This window comes from Nannobrachium achirus (genome assembly GCF_963921795.1).
Source record: "Nannobrachium achirus genome assembly, chromosome: 12".
Lineage (NCBI taxonomy): Eukaryota > Metazoa > Chordata > Actinopteri > Myctophiformes > Myctophidae > Nannobrachium > Nannobrachium achirus.
This window is the reverse complement of record NC_137832.1, coordinates 63037905-63056901: the sequence shown is the minus strand read 5'-3', so window position 1 is coordinate 63056901 and position 18997 is coordinate 63037905. Positions and strand designations below refer to the sequence as shown.

General features: G+C 43.7%; 1 protein-coding gene and 1 pseudogene across 2 annotated transcripts in view; one reads left to right on the top strand and one right to left on the bottom strand.

Moving 5' to 3' along the window:
* LOC308295779 (multiple C2 and transmembrane domain-containing protein 1-like) overlaps positions 1-18997 on the top strand; it is a 237581-nt pseudogene that overhangs the window by 146336 nt on the left and 72248 nt on the right. The window lies entirely within an intron of this gene.
* Positions 5873-6310, bottom strand: LOC308294955 (transmembrane protein 242-like; the record flags this gene model as incomplete). The annotated part of the gene is made up of 1 exon (XM_080737891.1): positions 5873-6310. The coding sequence occupies one exon, from the start codon at positions 6308-6310 to the stop codon at positions 5873-5875; it is 438 nt and encodes a 145-aa protein (XP_080594017.1).

The window sequence follows — 18997 nt, the reverse complement described above, 5'->3', positions numbered from 1 at the left end:
CGATAACATTTTTTTTTTAAATTAAAGGTGATACACCATGCATTTAAAAAGTATTTATGTCATATTGTTTATGTCCCAAAAACGTTTTTCAAAAGGTTTGACGCTAAATTACCACACCTGAATAGAGAGCCTCTCTCATTTTTGAATGGCTCTCAGAGCATTTCAGCTGCAGTACCACCTTTGGCCTGAACTGCGCCACTCCCCCCAAAATCTTTTTGAAACATTTTTTTTTTTTTTTGAAAAAAAAAAAAATTCTAACACAAATAGGAAAAGTGAATTTTCATGGTGTATCACCTTTAAAGCTTATTAAATCTTCGGGTTCCTCGGGCATGGCAGGGAAGGGGTACAAAGGGGTATTTTTTTGGCAGAGGATGAGTTAATGTGTCACTGCTGTGGTATCCTACTGACTCACCTGCCAGTGAGGATCCCCCACTGGGAGGACGTATGAGGCGCCCCTCAGCCTGTAGGATTAAATGTAGATTGGATTAAATGTAGATTGGCTATTTTCTAAGAGCTTTGGTGTAGAGGGGGAAAAGAGCAGACTAAGTACAGAGTGAAAGGTTAAGTTTATTAAGTATTGATGGTTCAAGTGGTTAAATATTTTAAAACACAAATTGACATGAATCCAAAATAGTGGGGGTCCCCTGCTTCATCTCTCTCTCAACTAAGGGGGTCCTTGGCCTGAAAACGTTGAAGACTCCTCTATTAAGACAGAATGTGTATTTGTTTTGTTTTTTAAGCCAGACGATACACAGTACCCTGTATAATCAGCAAAAATTGATGAGGTATAGTTTGAGTGCACCTGCACTTTTTAGAACAATGGTGCTACCCTGACTATAGTCACATGCTTTTACTGCTTTGCATTTGCAAAAACGTTGGTCTCAAGACAATGCATTTTGTGTAGTGAAGCGTTGAAGATCACATTTCAACGTTGCTACGCTACATTTCACTGGAAATTGAAGTGGTGGAGACCAGATCTGCATATTCCACACCGCTCTCTTACCAATCCCGCTTCCCATAAGACTCTGACACACACTATAATTATATAGGAATAACATCATTTTTTATAACCAGAGCAGAATAATACTTTTCATATTCCAAAGTATGTACTCTATAGCTGGGGTTTTCAAAGTGGGTGACGGGGCACCCTGGGGTGCCGTGACGGCAGTCCAGGGGTGCCGCGACATAATTTGATAACATTTGGAATTTATTTGGACAATTGAAAAAATATTTAGTATCATTTTAAACTTGAAGTACAAAGTTATTTTCAGTCAGTTCTAATCAAAATGGCTATTATCTCAATGTTTTCCTCGCAACATAATCACTAAAATATCGTCACTGTCGGGCAGAAACCTTGTATCTCCAAGTTTCAAATGTGTACGTCTTTTGGTAAAGCAAAGCCCTGCTTCATCATACAAGACTGTCGCACAAAACTAGTGAAAACAGCTGATCTACAAGATCGGCTGTTTTCACTAGTTTAATACATTATAGATGATACAGTAAATACAAAACTAACGGTTTTGGACATACAAGGTTTCCACCCGACAACGACGATATGCTATAAATATAAGGTGCTGGGAGTGAAAATTATAATGTAGGAGTGCCTCGGATTAAAAAAATATTTACGGGTGCCCTGAGACAAAAAAGTTTGAGAACCCCTGCTCTATACAGTAGTACTGCAAAACACTGTTAAGATTTTAAAATATAGAAGCTAGAAACGGGTGGAGCTCCATTTCATTAATGATTACTGGAGCAGAGCAGATGCCCTCAGTAATGTTTAAGCTGATCTATTATCCAGAGAGCATATTACAGCTCTTATAACCTGCATTTAATGCAGCTTTTCCCCATGCATACGGATGGATGTACAGTATGTTGAAACACACACCCACAGCATACGCTTCATAATTACAGTACAAATCATATCATTGTTGTCAGGCACAAACCTCTTATCTCCATATTTTAACTTACTGTGTTTTTTTAAATATAAATGAACGCCCCTACTTGATCATACTACAGCGTATAGTAGCAGATCGGCAAGGTAAAGAAATTGCACGAACCCATGCGCTTTGAGTTTGTAGATCTGCTACTTCTGCAGTTTTTGAGTATTGAATCCTGAAATGTACCAGTTTTAGACATAATGAGGTTTCTACCCAGCATAGACAATATGCAGTTCATTATGAGAACATTCCATGAACACATTCAGTATCTCTGTTTCTATTTTTTTTTATGTTGGTTTGTAATGTAATTTTCTAAGGTCAGAGTCTGAAGATAATCAGTCGGTGCTTGGATTCATTAAATAATATTGTGGCAATTTCATAAACCTACTGTAAGATATCCATTCTTTGTTCTCACTCAATTTGTAGTCCTCTCATTTTCATCTTGCTCATCTTGGAATGATAACCTGCGAGTCTCATGTTTGTTGAACATTACTTTGGTTAATTTCTGAGAGTGTATCATGTTCATAGTAAATGATGCCTAGCCTGCGAACTAGTTCAGGCAGATACACTTGAGAGGTTTTACACGTATGTGCAGTTCTACAGTATGGGAGATGTACTGTATGTGACATGTCAATTGTCATATTGGCGGTCTATTTAAACTCAGCTGATGCTTTATAGTTCCTCTTGCTGTCAGTGATGCCACTGAATGTTGTATGTACTTTGTTATCTCCAAGGTTTCTTTGTCTTTCCCTAAGGTCTCAATCTATTTGTGAGTTACTTATACGACATTGTTATAAGTAACTTGTACAAATAGTTATTTGTTTGTACTTTATTTAGTGTTATTTTGTATTGCGTTCTATAGGACCCCCTCAGCCCTCATAAATGAGATGCTACACATCTCAAGGGGCCATACTTTCAATGCGTTGTGAACAAATTATTATCTCTTCGTGCTCAGGATCTTGCAAGACCTCAAAAGTATGGTATTGTAAGAAGGGCACATTCCCATTGTCAATGTTGCAGTGCATTGCAGTGCACATGCAAGAGGGTATGAGAAGCTACAGCTCAGGACCTCAGGGGTAGCTCGTATTTTTAGTAGGTGCAATCAGGCCCTCTTCAGTCGAAATGTAATTACATGGTCGTGACTTATCAGGTAATTAATTCACCAACTAGACAGAGAGAGTTTTTAATTATGTATATCAAAATGACTGTGGGCAGATTTGAAATGAAGAAGACTGTGCTTGTTTTTGGGTTGCTGCCTCTCATCTCGTCTAGTTAATTTTGTCATTTTTGTTCAGTCCATCATGTTACCTTATTCTCTGCTTTTTAGCAACGTATTTTCCTCCCAAGACGCCAAGACGGCAAATGAGTGACTTCTCTGGAAGTCAAACGTTTGACTGGAAGGGGGTTCCCTCGACGGCACATGTTGACGAGGGGGGATACGATGAGTTAGGAGTCTCTGTCGGGACATAACTCGAAAAATTGCCAATCTTACAAGCTCACAACACTTCAGGTTGTGATGAGTTGTGAGCCTGTAGATCAGGCAATTTATTTGGCAAAGAGAGATAGACAGACACACGCACGCACGCACGCACGCACGCACGCACGCACACACACACACACACACACACACACACACACACACACACACACACACACACACACACACACACACACACACAGAGAGAGACCCCCTGTAGACGGCCAGCCTTTTGATGAGGACAATTGGATGGGGAAACTGTCTCTGGGCACGTGGCTTTGATGCGAGGCGGAAGGCCTTCAGAACTCTATACCCAGCGGTACACCCTGCCAATTGAATGGCCTTTTCTCCAAAGCCTCAGTGAACTTGACCTTCTCAGAGTGGAGCAGAGAGTCTAACCCTCTGGTGGTCACTCATCTCATCTGTCCCAGAATCATGTCTCTAATCCCTCAATCTCCTCCCGTCTCTCGAGTCTGACTCATGCTCCGTCGCACCGTGGCGTTGTACGTAGACACTCGACAAAGCCGGATGCACCAGGGCGGATTCGAATCCACAACCTCCGCGTTTGGGCGGGCACTTTACCTCAGCGCCACCCGAGCACCCCTCGTCGTGAGCTGTTTTCAACGCGTGGCACCGCCGTTCGGCGAACTAGGAGTCAGCCGTCAGAGAGACAGACAGAAGGAGACATCCCGTATGCCGCCGCAGGCTCTTAATCAAGGTCATCACTTTGTCTCTGTCATTACTGTCTAGAGCCCTGGGTTACTTTATTGGCTCGCAAGATGCTGAACTAGGTGTTAGCTGGTGTGTGTGCGTGTGCGTGCGTGTGTGCGTGTGTACATGTGTGTGCGGACTGTGTGTGTGTGTGGGTGCCAGAGAGAATGGCACAACTGTAAAGTCTATTTGAACGTTTTTATAGCGCTGATGATGAAAAAGTAAAGGCAAACCCAGATGAGGAGAGAAGGACAGAGGAGAGAAGGACAGAGGAGAGAAGGACAGAGGAGAGAAGGACAGAGGAGAGAAGGACAGAGGAGAGAAGGAGAGAGGTCAGAGAGTTCAACGTAGAACAGTGTTTACGAGCAGCAGTAAATCTGTACACCTGGGTTCACAGCTTTTGTGATTTTCACAATTTTCGCAGCGTGACAGCTTTTAGATCTGCTATTTCTCGGCTTCAGCTTTCGGTAAGAAAATGGCTCGGCACAGTACACAATAGTACAGTTTATTCTACTCGTTCCGTGCATTTCTTCAGCAAGAATGGATAGCTTTATTGTCATTCAACAATACGTGAAATGTTCCACTGGCTTGCTATATAAAAACTACTCCTAGTTAGAAGAATGCTAAAATACTACAATAATACAAACACCGCTAATAGATAATAATCACAAGTCAGTTCATAACTAGAAAGATGCAGTGTGACGTACATTGTATTTGCCCATATATGGAGATCTCTGTATCTGTCAGTCCTTGTCCCTTTTATGGGCATTTTGGTTGGATCGGCGGTTCTACTAAAAACAATTGTTTCGTACGACTGTACATTGTGCAAGTACAGTAACGGCAGGGCAAGTAACTAAGAAAATAGGTTCATACTGTAGTCTGCCGTTCTAAGTGCAACAGGGAATGTATTCCACAGTTTGGGGGCAAGGAGTGCGAAGAGCCTTGGACGAGTGGATCGTTGTCCTGGGGGTTTTAGCGAGGGTTCTGTCAGCATCCCTGTGTTAGCTGATCTGAGTGAACGGGTGGGGTAATAGGGATCGATTAAGCTTTGGAGGTATGGAGGTGCCATACCTTTAGCTGCTTTGAAGGCCAGCATCAGTGTTTTGTATTCTGTGCGGGCAGCAACCGGGAGCCACTCTGTTAGCAGCATAAATAAAGCATAACTAACTCCCCTTGTCTCATATGACCTCGAGAGACTTTACAGTGCTGGGAAGCAGATGTGATCAGACTGCAAGAATATTGCTGGTCTGAATCACTGTAGTGTATTCAACCCTTGAGTAAGACATGTTATGGACTGATGGAGCCATTCGGTGGCCAACAAGTAGAATACTGTGGTTGTACTGGTCAGCTCCCAGTGGTCAGCAGTAGAATACTGTGGCTGTACTGGTCAGCTCCCAGTGGTCAGCAGTAGAATACTGTGGCTGTACTGGTCAGCTCCCAGTGGTCAGCAGTAGAATACTGTGGCTGTACTGGTCAGCTCCCAGTGGTCAGCAGTAGAATACTGTGGCTGTACTGGTCAGCTCCCAGTGGTCAGCAGTAAAAGAATGTGGTTGTACTGATCATTCCCAGTGATCAACAGAACAGGGGTTGTACTGTTCAGCTCCCAGTGACCAACGACAGTAGAAGATTGGTTGTAAAACAACCTGGCTTTAATGCAAATTGTCTATTTTATTCACAATGCTTGTCTCATTAAGGCCATCCAATCCACAGCCAGCAGTAGAACAGATTAACCCTGCCCCTTTCTTCCTCATTTGGCCTTGAAAAGTGACTCCCATTCCGTCTGGGAGTCGGTAGGACTGTCCGGGTTCTTGAGGATGGCCGGGAAGACGGTCCGCATCTTGTGTCTGAACTCCGACAGACTATGGACGCCCAGGGCCTTCCACACCGTAAAGCTGAGCAGACCAACTCCACACCAGGAGTACAGGGACCCCCAGGCCAGCGCCCTCAGAGCCAGAGACGCTCCGCTCTCTGGGACCACAGCAGTGGCCGTGACCCCCTTGTTAAACCAGTTGGGGCTCTTCTTCTTTGCCGAGGCCAACGTGGATCCAAACCCGGCCATCATCCCAGCCGTGGCCACTGTGGCCAGCAAGGCAGCTCCTTTCAGCAGGTAGACTTTGTCCTCCTCCTGTGTTTGTTTGACAACGCTGACATTCAAACTGCTGCTGTTTTCCTTCTCTGTTGTCATGTTGTTGCTGCACGACAGCGTCCGTTGGCGTAAACCCTCCGACTAGAAACACTACCTCCCATACAGTATATAGAGATCCATGATGTCACCAATATTAAGCCCATATCTTGGAATGCCCATATATGGACCTATTGTGTCAGTCTCATGTGGTCTATGATGTCAGACATACAGTATATGATGTCAGTTGTCTCAGTTAAATTTTGTCAGATGTCAGTTAAATTTTTAACGAGTTGTGTGTTGCACCATGCATATATCCATATATGGAGCTCAAAATCCTTCATTAATTTGTTTGTCACTCAAAATCCCTCATTAATTTGTCACCCTCTATATAGTGCTTGGCTGTTTGTGACATCAGAGCAGGCCAACAGACTGATGTCAGCACTAGATGTCCTCGCCGGCACCATACTGTATATGGAGCTGTAGATCGTCCTAGGTCCAAATATGGAGTAACAATCTTCAGAGGCTAACTATGGGGCGACGTCGCTTCTTGCCCTTAGAGCGTCTTACTGGTATCAATTAAACTATACAACTTTTCGCCAAACTTTTGGTCATTCTTGAATAATAAAGTCAGACAAGTACTATAGTGTACAGGGCAAAAATAATGAGACAAAAATATTGCACAGCAAGGACTCCTGAGCAGCATATACTGTATGAGAAAGGGTAGGGGGATATTGCACTTGTAGGGGACTATTTCAATCTTTTAGAGTTCACAAGCCTGATGGCTTGGGGAAAGAAACTCTTGCAAAATCTGGCTGTTCTGGACCGGATGCTGCGGAACCTTTTTGCCAGAGGGCAGAGTTGTGAAAGTTGAGTATTCACCATATTCCTGGCCATTCTATGGAGGCTGCCATTTTCCTTTTACAGAGGGCGCTGGAGCATTTTTATTTGTGTGCTGCTTCATAAACATCTTTTCACTTCCTCCCAAGTAAGGAAGTGACATGGAATTGTTTGTTGCCAGATTTTGCCAAAGAAATAAGCCCAACAGAAGCAACTACAGTAGGCTACACTACTTTACATTCACATTTGAAAATAGCAGATCAGCAAACTCACAATGTGTCACATTGCGACACATTGTGAGCTTGTATATTTGCTATTTAAAAAATATTGAGGGAAAACATTTTTTTTAAATATTTTTGAAACATTTTAACAACATAAATCTGTGTGGAGGTCCCTGGCACCACATATTTTCAGATGGGGGTCTGCGACTGTGGACAAATATGTTATCTGGGGTCCTTGATATGAAAAGATTTGGGAACCACTGGTTTAAAAAAGATTAGAAAGTAAGCCAAATAAGCAACTATTTTTTTTAGAGACAAATTGCTTATTATAAGCAGACATGGCAACCCAGGTACATTCAGAGCCTAGAGCCTAGAACGCCAACTACTGACACTTTAATGCAAGGACAACAGGAAACCAAATGATGTTTTTCAGGCCAGCTTTTTCAGCCTCCGCCTCTTTCAGGATATGAACAGGAAGCCGGGGGCGGGGCCAGGAATAACGTGAATATATGAATGAAGACTCTCTTCCATATTTGCAGTGATTGGACTGGGACCCTGGGAGCCGACATGCACACTGCAGCACCTACAGTACTACTTACTGGCTTCCAGACCAGCACTAGCATTCAAATGGCTGCATTAAGGCTACGATTGAATTTGCAGAATATCCTCTGTAGCCTCTGTCAACACTATTATTGAATGAGCGCGACGGTCTGGTAGTGTTCTGAATCCTTAATAGGTCATCTGCTTGTCTTGACCAGGAATTGATTATTTAACCTTCTAAAAGGTATTGGTTGAAAGTAAAGTACTATACTTAAAGCTGATAGAAGCAGTTTTGGAGGCAGACTGCAGTCCCTAGAATTGTGTCTCAGAGACTAGATTTATTTCAAGCATTGTTAACTATCTGAAAATATATGTTTTAAATAAAATTAAGCAATAAGCTAAAATATGCTTGTCAGCAGAAAACTTTTACTTCTACTCAACCATATCGTCAAATATTGTACTTTTTTTTTTACTCAGGTTCAGGTTCAGGTTCGGTTTATTAGTCAAATGCGTATCCATACAAGTACAGACAAACAATGAAATGCTTGTGCCAAGAGCACTCTCAGCCTTATTGCACACAAAACAACATGACAACAACAGGTCACCCAGGACAACCCAAAAAAACAACAAAACAACCATACAGTGTGACAGTGTACAGTTTAAAAACTGCGTCTATTGCACATGACTACCTACGTCTCGCTTCCATCTCTTCGTTAAGCAACCTGATTGCTTGAGCATAAAAACTATTACTGAAACGGGTGGTGTGAGATTTGATGCTCTGGTAACGTTTTTTTGAAGGGAGGAGATAGAACAGGGAATGGGCGGGATGACAGCTGTCCTTTAAGATGTTCTCCGTCTTTTTCTTACAGCGTGTGTTATAGATTGTGTGTAGCTGTGGTAATTCTGTGCCAATGATTTTGGCAGCTCTCTTCACAATTCTCTGTAACTGTTTACTGTCTTGAGCAGTCACGTTACCAAACCACACTGTTATGCATCCTGTCAATACACTTTCTATGGTACAGCGATAGAAATTAACAAGAGCCTTGGTGCTTAGGCCAAATCTCCTGAGGCGCCGCAGAAAGTACAATCGCTGCTGCGCTTTCTTAAGGATACCTTCGCTGTTTTGAGACCATGTGAGTGAGTTTGTTATGTGAACACCCAGGAATTTGAAACTGTCCACTATGTCTACAGGTGAACCATTTATGGTTACGGGACTGTGATTGACTTCAGATTTCCTAAAGTCAACGATGATCTCTTTTGTTTTACTAACATTTAGAGAGAGATTGTTATTCTGGCACCATAGGGTTAGCTCTTCAATTTCCCTCCTATAGGCCCTCTCATCATCGTTGGATATTAGTCCTATAACCGTGGTGTCATCTGCAAATTTGAGAATAGAATTATTTCCACACCTGGCAACACAGTCATAGGTGAACAGACTATACAACAAGGGACTGAGGCAACAGCCCTGGGGCGCTCCAGTCCTGGTCAATATCTTAGATGAATGCTTGTTCCCTATTCGTACAGATTGTGGCCTGCCTGTCAAAAAGTCAAACAGCCAGTTGCAGATACTACTGCCCAGACCAAGACCCCTGAGTTTCAACACAAGCTTAGATGGTACAATCGTGTTAAAAGCAGAGCTATAATCTATGAAGAGTAGTCTGACATAAGAGTTCTTATTCTCCAGATGTTTCAAGGCAATGTGTAGTGCGAGAGAAATAGCATCATCGACTGATCTATTAGCACAGTATGCAAACTGTAATGGATCAGTATTGGCAGGGATAATGTGCGTTATATGTGATATAACCATTTTTTCCAGACACTTCATAAGAACAGAGGTCAAAGCCACAGGGCGATAATCATTAAGACAGGTGACAGGTTTTTTCTTTGCTATGGGTACAATTATGGTTTCCTTGAAACACAACGGTACCACACACAATGACAGGGACATATTGAAAATGTCAGTAAAGACTCCCGAAAGCTGGTCAAAACACAACTTAAGGACACGTGAGGCAATCCCATCAGGACCGGCCGCCTTATGAGTCCCAACGCTTTTAAAAGTTTTACTCACATCTCGTTGTGTCACCTGCAGCTCCACCGCACCGGGTGTACCCCGCACCGGTGTAACTGGGTCCGTGTTGTGAGATTCAAAGCGGGCGAAAAAGTTATTCAATTCGTCCGGTAGAGAGTCCGAGGTGTCAATAACAGCCGGCTTCGGTTTGTAATCCGTAATCGCCTGCAGCCCTCTCCACATACGCCGTGCGTCACAGCCACTATAGTTGTTCTCCAGTTTGTCCCTATATTGTCTCTTAGCGTCTCTGATCGCCCTCCTCAGGTCGTATCTGGATTTTTTGTACCGTTCCTCGTCCCCAGATTGAAAAGCGGCTCGGCGCTCCCTCAACTTCAGACGAGTATCCTGGTTCATCCACGGCTTCTCGTTGGGATAGGAGCGAACGGTTCGCGCTGGGATGCAATTATCCACACAGAATTTAACATAGCTGGTGACAGTGTCAGCATAGTTATCCAAACTTGTGGCTGAGTCTTTGAAGATGGACCATTCTGTCAATTCAAAGCAGCCCTGGAGTTTAGATACATTATCTGTGGACCAGCACTGTACAGACCTCACCCTGGGTTGTTCGCTCTTCATTCTCTGCTTGTAGGCAGGTAGTAGTAGCACCGCATGGTGGTCAGATCTCCCAAAGTGGGGCCGTTGGACCGCTTTGTAGGCATCCTTGATGGTGGAATAACAGTGATCCAGCGTCCTTACCTTCCTTGTTGGGCACTTAACGTGCTGGTAGAAGTGCGGCAACACCGATTTCAAGTTGCAGTGGTTAAAGTCCCCCGCCACGATTGAAATGGCTTCCGGGTGCTTATTTTCCTGCTTACAAATGACATCGCTTAGCTCGTCCATAGCTTCGGATGCATTCACTTCTGGTGGGATGTATACAGCCGTCAGCAACACACAAGGAAATTCTCTGGGTAGGTAAAACGGTCTGCACCGTAGTGTTAAGTGCTCCAGCACCGACGAGCAGTGGTGTGAGACCATATCCACATTAGTGCACCAAGAGTCGTTGATGTAAAACAGAACACCGCCCGCTTTCGTCTTCCCCGTGTTTGCCATCGAACGGTCCGTGCGGAACACGGAGAAGCCATCTAGCTGTACCGCCCTGTCAGGAACGTCAGCCTTCAGCCACGTCTCCGTGAAACAGAGCACACAGCAGTTCTTTATATCCCTTTCAACGCGTAGCCGGGTTCGGAGGTCGTCCATCTTGTTGTCGATCGCTTGGACGTTTGCCAACAGTATGCTGGGGATGGGTGGTCGCGAAGGGCGTCCACGTAGCTTCACTAGTGAACCCCCTCGCTTCCCTCTCTTCCTCCTATGGCCTCGCCATGGTGGAACCGTGCTGCTGTTGTTGTTATACAGTTCTCCCGGCAAATCCGGTCTGAAAACGTCCGAGGCAACAAATCTCAAGTCCAGTAACGTCTGGCGATCGTAGGTCATCGTACAGGACGCATTACGTGCAAAAACAGTGACATACACCATAAAAACCAGCAACAAGGCAAGAGCAGCTCTCAACGTGTCGCCATGCCACGGCGCCATCTTGGCCACTCCACTACAATTATTAATATTAATTAATTAGAAGCCTGTGGAACGGGACATTCTGCAAGTATATTTTGATGTCAATTCTTCTGCCAAATTCTCAATACCAGACTTTGACTAGTATTTCTCCATTTTGGCATTGACTCTCACTCAAGTAAAAAGTGTACTGTAAAGGGGAACACACACTGGACGCGGAGGCGGCGCGGAAGCGGCGCGTCAAAAAATACGGCCCTGTTATTTTCAATGAACTAACCCACACCGGCGACGTCAGACGCGCGCAACCACGGGTCTGCCGCCTCGTCTGCCGCGCCGATACGCCACTGTTCTATTTGTCCAGCGTTGCCGCGCGGTGAACATGTTCTCCCATGGTTCTCCCCACCGGGGGAAATGGATGTGCTGTGTGGCAGCACGCCGCATCCAGTTGGGGTTACCGTGCGGCACTTAACGTGCGTCGATACCGCGACGCTGCGCAGCCGTCCACGTTCAGTGTGTGCTGTGCTTAAGTACTTCATCCACCACTGCCAAAAGAGATGTCCGTAAAGTTAAACGGAAAAGACTTGGAAAAAGGTTCAGCAGTTGAAACTTCAAGCTTGATTGATTAAAAATGAAAGCTCTATTGTCAATTAGTAATTTACAATTTAAGCAGACACTCTTATTCAGAGCAACTGAAGAAGTGCAGACTTGTCAAGTGGTACTGTATTTCTGTTCAGGCTAAAGGTAATTATGTACCCACTAGTAATTGTCCTCTCCTAAAGCTGGTACAGTAGCTCAGTAATTCAACGAGACACAAGCCACAACACTGATGCTGACCTTCAAAGCAGCCAAAGGTATGGCTCCTCCATACCTCCAAAACCAGATCAACCCCTACACCCCCACCCGTTCACTTAGATCAGCCAACACAGGGATGCTGACAGAACCATCGCTAAAAGCCATGTGGACTGAAGACTCACCTTTTCAGACTCCACCTAAACCCTTAGCACTAATGAAACACTCAATGACCATATATGAAGCTAGTTTTTTTGTCGTTTTTTTCTTTACTGATTTAATTTTTTATTGTTTTTTAGATTGATATTCATATGCATTTGCTATATTGTTGTTGATATTCTGACATGTTATCTTGTTTATTATAGTGATGTATTATCTGCTTTTTTGTAAGTCGCTTTGGATTAGAAGCGTCTGCTAAATGCCTAAACTGTAAACTGTAAGCCAATAGTTGTGATCCGACCACTTGCTGGTTGGTGTCTGTGATGCTAGAAGTGTACCTCCTGGAGGGACAGCCGGTTGTCATGAGATATGATGGGGAAAATATCGCTGTCATAATTATTGCTACTGTATAAGTCAAACTCAGTCAGTTGGAAATTAGTGTGATGAGAGAAAATATAGAAGGCAATAATGTTTTATTTAGAGAGAAGTGAGTGTTGCAGTGGTACATTTAGTTTGACTCAGTTCCACAGATAAATTCATATTGTGAAAATAGCCGAACCACAAGCTCACAACGCCTCGCACTGTGAGGCGTCGTGAGCTTGTAGATCGGCTGCCTCGCTCACTGCAGAGAGGGAGGAGAGGGACCAGACGTGAGTATTATAATATCAACCATTAAGAACAGTGGGATGCCTTTTACCTGTACTTGACCCAGGGACATGCTGGGCCCCTGATTCAGCCCGGGAAAAAGAGTTGGAGAGGCCCTCATTGCGCGCTATAGAGAGAGATCTCTCTCTATAGCGCTGCTGCTGCTACTCAAAGATGTGCCATTTCAGATCATGACAAGTGACAAGCCAGTGGGCCAATTATTGTACATGAAAAATGGATATTTCGTCGTCGTATGTCGAAAAACCGTTTGTTTTGTATTCATCATTTTAAAAATGATTTAAACTAGTGTAAACAGCCGATCTACAAGCACACAACGCGCGTTGTGTGCTTGTAGATCTGCTGTTTTCACTACTTTTGTGCAACGGCCTTGTATGATGAAGCAGGGCTTTGCTATGCGAAAACATTTATACATTTGAAACTTGGAGATACAAGGTTTCTGTCCGACAGTGATGATTTACTTTGTTGGCCACCTAGCCCCCAAAATGGAACGAAGGCCGACATTTTATTTTGTATTTTTTCCTAATGGCTGGCCTGGACAGGCCGGGAATGAACCGGCCATTCGGGAGTTGTCCCGCTTTTCCCAATGGCCAGCACATCCCGGACCCTTGTGTATGATCGTACACAGACTAGCCTCTCCATCAAACCATCCATTCAGTGGCTTTAGAAGCTCAGTGTGTTCTGATTCCACTGCCGACATGGTGGTCTGCCATGGCCTGGCATGGGCGCCGACAGCCTGGCACGGTGGGCAGTATTTCACACCGTCCGCCCATTAGGTGTCCAGCAGAGTGTGAATTGGATTACCTTTTCAAGTGTGCTGTCAGGAAGACAGAGAGACGCTGTTAAGCCAAGGGCAAGTCATTTGGGGTATCTCGGGAAAGGAAACTCTGTGAAACAAACCCAAGACCGATGTTTCCATCCGTTTTAAAACTCTTTCGGCAGAGTAGCTGCAGGGCAAAGAGAGCAGCAGTGGCAGAAGTTTTAAATTAAGAAATAGGTGAACGCTGCGTTTGTTGAATGCTGCGTGAGCTACGTTTTTATAGGCCGAGGACACCTTATAGCTGAGAGATGAAGCAGGGAGTCACCCACACTACGTTGTATACAGAATTGTTTAGCAGATTAAACATTTTAATTGATTTCATAGATAGCTTAATTAACTATCATCAGCGTTATGTTTTTTTTTTATTCAGACATTTAACCACTAACCTGTGAAAATTGTCTAGGCAGACCACTGTGTTTTTTTGTCAATGCTGAACCAGATTGGAAACTCATTTTACATTAATATTTCCCTCCCCTTCTGAACTATGCAACTTTTCTCTACAGAAATGCAGAGCACACGATTCCCGATGAAGCCGGTAGATTTGACGCCTGTGGCGCGAGTGTATGGCGCAAAAACCTACGGGTTCTACGGGATTGTCTGTGGTTCAGGGTTTGTAGCTCTGACATCATGCTCTGATCACTGTGATGTCAGGGGATGTCTGGCTTGATGTCCCTTTTATGCCCATATTATGGAGATCGCTGATGTCATCACGCTTGCAAATTAATTACGTCCTTGTCCGTTTAATGCCCACATATGGAGATGTCCTCAATATTAAGCGCATATCTGGGAATGCCCATATTTGGTAATGCCCATATATGGGCATGTTCTGACATCACATTGTTGACTATCATGCAGGGGTCTCCATATACTGTATGGGTAACTGGTCTGATATACATCACTGGACAGATGGCCAAGAATTGGCGCAGCATGTCGCCCTGAGGCGTCTTACTAGTGTTTAACTGTCCAAAGTCCCCCCTCTCTCTCTGTCTATCTATCTATCTATCTATCTATCCATCTATCCATCTATCTATCTATCTATCTATCTATCTCTAGTATCTATAGGAATGATCTATGGATCAACCTAGGCATCTATTCTGTCTCTGTGTCACTATCTATCCATCTATGGGTGTCTCTTCATCCCAGCGGGTCGATATGCCTGTGCAGACACACGTCCGTTGGCTGACTTGGCTCTGAATCCTACAGTGTTGGGTTTATCAACGCCATAAACACAAAATAATACGAGTGGGCAGAGCCGTCTGAAATGGAAAAGCTGGTTGGTGGGTCGCGGTCGGCTCGGTAAAAGCATGCGTGGGGCAGCAGGCAGAGATGAAAGGCATGATGGAGTAACCACCGGAAGAAAAGAAAAAAAACAACCTTTCTGGAAAAGTATGGAGTTCAAACAGGCCGGCAGAGTGTTTTAATACAAGCTGTGCAGCTGCGGCTAAAATAAAGATTAGGAGTCCATGAACAAAAAGGTGATGCCCCCACTAAATCCTTTATTTAACGATGAATCCAAAGTGACATTTCATTTTGCGGCTGGAGGGACCTTCCTCAGTTCAAACTGGGTATCTGACACTTGCCTGCGACGCGGGAACAAAACCCAACCGCAGACAAAGTAATGAGTTAAGACCAGGCAGGGGCCCTGGGTACAAGGATTCACTGTGGGGCCCCCATGAATGTTCTTCATAGGGGGAGGGGTTTAACCCATTTAGACTGGGAACGCATTATTAAAGGGCCTACACCATGCTTTTAAAACTATATTTTTTGTATAAATATATGCTCAAAATTGAGTCTTAGACAGGTTTTAACCCTCAAAAAACACTCTGACCATTCTTTTTGTTTGTTCTAGCTCTACTATAATGAGGCTCTCCAGCTGCAATACCAAAACGGCCTCTGTTTGCTCAGGGGCGCATCTAGTGGGGTTTTTCCAGAAAAAAAAGAAGTTTTTTGAAAAAGAAAAAGTTTTTTGAAAAAAAAAAAGTTTTTGAAAAAAAAAAAGTTTTTGAAAAAAAATGTTTTTTGAAAAAAAAAGTTTTTGAAAAAAAAAGTTTTTAAAAAAAAAAAATTTTTTTTTGATAAAAAATGTTTTGGAATTTTTTTTTTTTGAAAAAATTTTTTTTGATTTTTTTTTTTTGAAAAACATTTTTTTTGAAGTTTTGAAAAAAAAAATTGAATTTTTTTTTGACTGCATTGCATTTTTTTGAAAAAAAAATTTTTTTGAAAAAAAAAGTTTTGAAAAAAAAAAGATTTAATTTTTTTTTTTTTTTGACTCTGAAAAAAAAACGGGAATCCGAGAGTGACGTCACTCTCGTCAACTCTCAGAACAGCACTGTTCTGAGAACCCGTGGAAAGCTTTTCATCTCTGTCTGCCCAAAACCAGAGAAAGACACAACGGTCAGAAATAGGACTTTGTGAGGATAGAAGGTGCCAGTGGGACCCCAAAAAAAGGTTTTAAAATAGAAAAAGTGAAAATTCATGGTGTAGGTCCTTTAAGCAATATTTTGTGGTTTAACTATTGAAAATATACTTTTATATATACAAGCTATATATACAAGCTCACAGCACGGCACCGAGTGCCGCGCTGCGAGCTTGTAGATCAGCTATTATCTTTGAATATTTCAAATCCTTCTAAGGTTTTCTGAAAAAGCTACGTTTCCCATCTCAAAATATTTAGTTCCAGGGACCCCCCAGAAGCAAAATTTTAGTTACAGATGCTTGCTTAAAAAATACATATATTCAAAGATTTGCATAAATGTTCACGACTTTTCAAAAATAGCAGATTAGTGAGCTTGTATATCTGCTATTTTTCAATAGCTAAAGCATAAAATAATTAAGGCCTCTCCACCTTGGGCCCTAGTAACTCAGTCCCACTTTTCCCCTCCCCCTTGTGTTGCCCCTGTTTAAGTCACACTGAGGTCGTCCAGGCCGTTGGGTAATACATCTCCTCATAGCGTTGTTCTTCTTAATCCTCATTCTGATAAGACATCCCCCAGTGGCAGGAAGCTATATGTCGCGACGGTGAAAGCGATGGTATGTCACGACGTGAGGTCAAGATGAGCCCGTCGGTCATTAGAGAAAAAGAACTTCTGGGAACTCAGATTGGTCGGTCATTAATCGGCTAATCGATCGGAATGTACAGTATAATAGGTTTTCTGGTAACGCCTGGAAGAACAACGGGGCGGCGTTCAGGTCACCTGGCTTGATTAATCGCTCTCCCCACCCTATACATCACCGTCTCACACGCAGACGAGCATGAAATGAAGGCGCTGGGTAAGGGTGGGTGATAGCTGAGAGGGGTGGGTGCGGCGTGCCAGCGTAATGCATCATCATCACGTGATTTACACACATCCAAGAGCTGAGAGGCAGATGCAGGGGTGTCGCACCAAATTCTAGGCCCTGGCTACACGGATTCACTGCGGGCCCCCCCCATGAATGTTCTTCATAGTGGGAGGGGGTTGTACCCAATTTAGACTGGGTACAAATTATTACAGATTATTTTGTGCTTTAACTATTGAAAAATAGCAGATATACAAGCTCACAGCGCGGCACCGAGTGCCGCGCTGCAAGCTCGTAGATCTTCTATTTTTGAAAAATCGTGATTTTTTTTTCTTTGAATATTTAAAATCCTTGAAATATTGTGAATAACCTATGTTTCTATGTCAGTGGTGTTCAAATCTTTTCATGTCAAGGACCCCCAAAATGATATGTATTTGGCCATGGACACAGGCAGAGGACTTTTAAAAAATAGCAGGTCTACAAGGTCGCAGCTTGTATATCTGCTATTTTTCAATTGTTAAGGCATAAAATACTTAAGGGCCCTAGTAACTCAGTCCCACTCCCCCCCCCCCATCCGTCAGAAAGGCTGGCACGCTGCTGCCTGAGTCGATCAACATTAATGGGATGGGATTTTCAGGCTTTCCCTGCGGCCTCTGAATTCTATTACCAGCTAGCAGAGTAACTTACATGCAGCCTAAGCAGTGGTAGAAGTTTGCAGATTTAAAGTACCGTACTTGTGGTGGTCTGTTCAAAATGCTGCACGAGCAAAACAAGTGTGTATTGACCACAAGACTGATAGAGAAAGAGATAAGAGGGGAAGAACAGATGGAAGGAATACAGTTGTATAAAGAGAGTGTGCGTGCGTGGCGTGGTGTGGCGTTTGAGCATCTTCTATTAATGGGTTGCATTTGTAGTCCTACACCGTCCATGTTGAGGACCAACACAGGTGTTTCATTTGTCTGATTGGTATAGAACTGATGTTCTACGCCAATCAGAACACCTGTGTTGGTCCTCAACATGGCCCGCTGGACTACAAATGCAACCCATGAATAGGTGCCATGGGTGCCAGGCGCAGGGCTCGAGACTATGACGTCCAGGGGACGTAAAAATACTGTATGTATTTGGGACGCAAATTAATCTCCCCTGGGACGGAGTCGGGACATAGATGTTTTTTTTTTGCACTGAACGTGCGCATATCACTGTCACTACATACTGTAAACGGTTGCGCAGCTACTGGCAACGTGAAACACACTAGCTCCTTTCGGAACCCAACCCTCCGCTATGCAGCTCCGAAATGAGGTTCCTCACACAAGCCATCCATAATCTTTCGCATTAGAGTGGGAAGTGGGGAGCTATGGGGGCTGTAGCCCCCCCTGGTGGCTGGTCAGCCCCCCCCCCCCCAGCAGAGAGGAGATGCTACCCGGAAGCAGTCTTATCAGTTTCAATTCAGAACGTGCGAGGCTGCAGGCAGGCAATGTAAATAACAGCCCATGTTGGCACTTAGGAGTATGATGAGCCCTTTCAACCAAACATTCCTGTAAGAAAGTTTGTCAAGGAGACCTTTGAGAGAACATTTCAAGCTGGATTGAGAAATGGCGATGATTGCATTATGTTGGACTGTGTGTTTTTGCTTCATTAATTTGCAACTAAACACTGACCAAGGGATTATTGCATGACATCATTGACAGTTCATTCGCTAGCAAGGATAAAGGGAGGTTTTAACAAGGTACGATTGCCTTTATGCTGTGCTCTCTCTCTCTGTCTCTCTCTCTCTCTCTCTCTGAGAAATGTTTTTCTTATAATGCGGCTGGTGTGTGTGTGTGTGTGTGTGTGTGTGTGTGTGTGTGTGTGTGTGTGTGTGTGTGTGT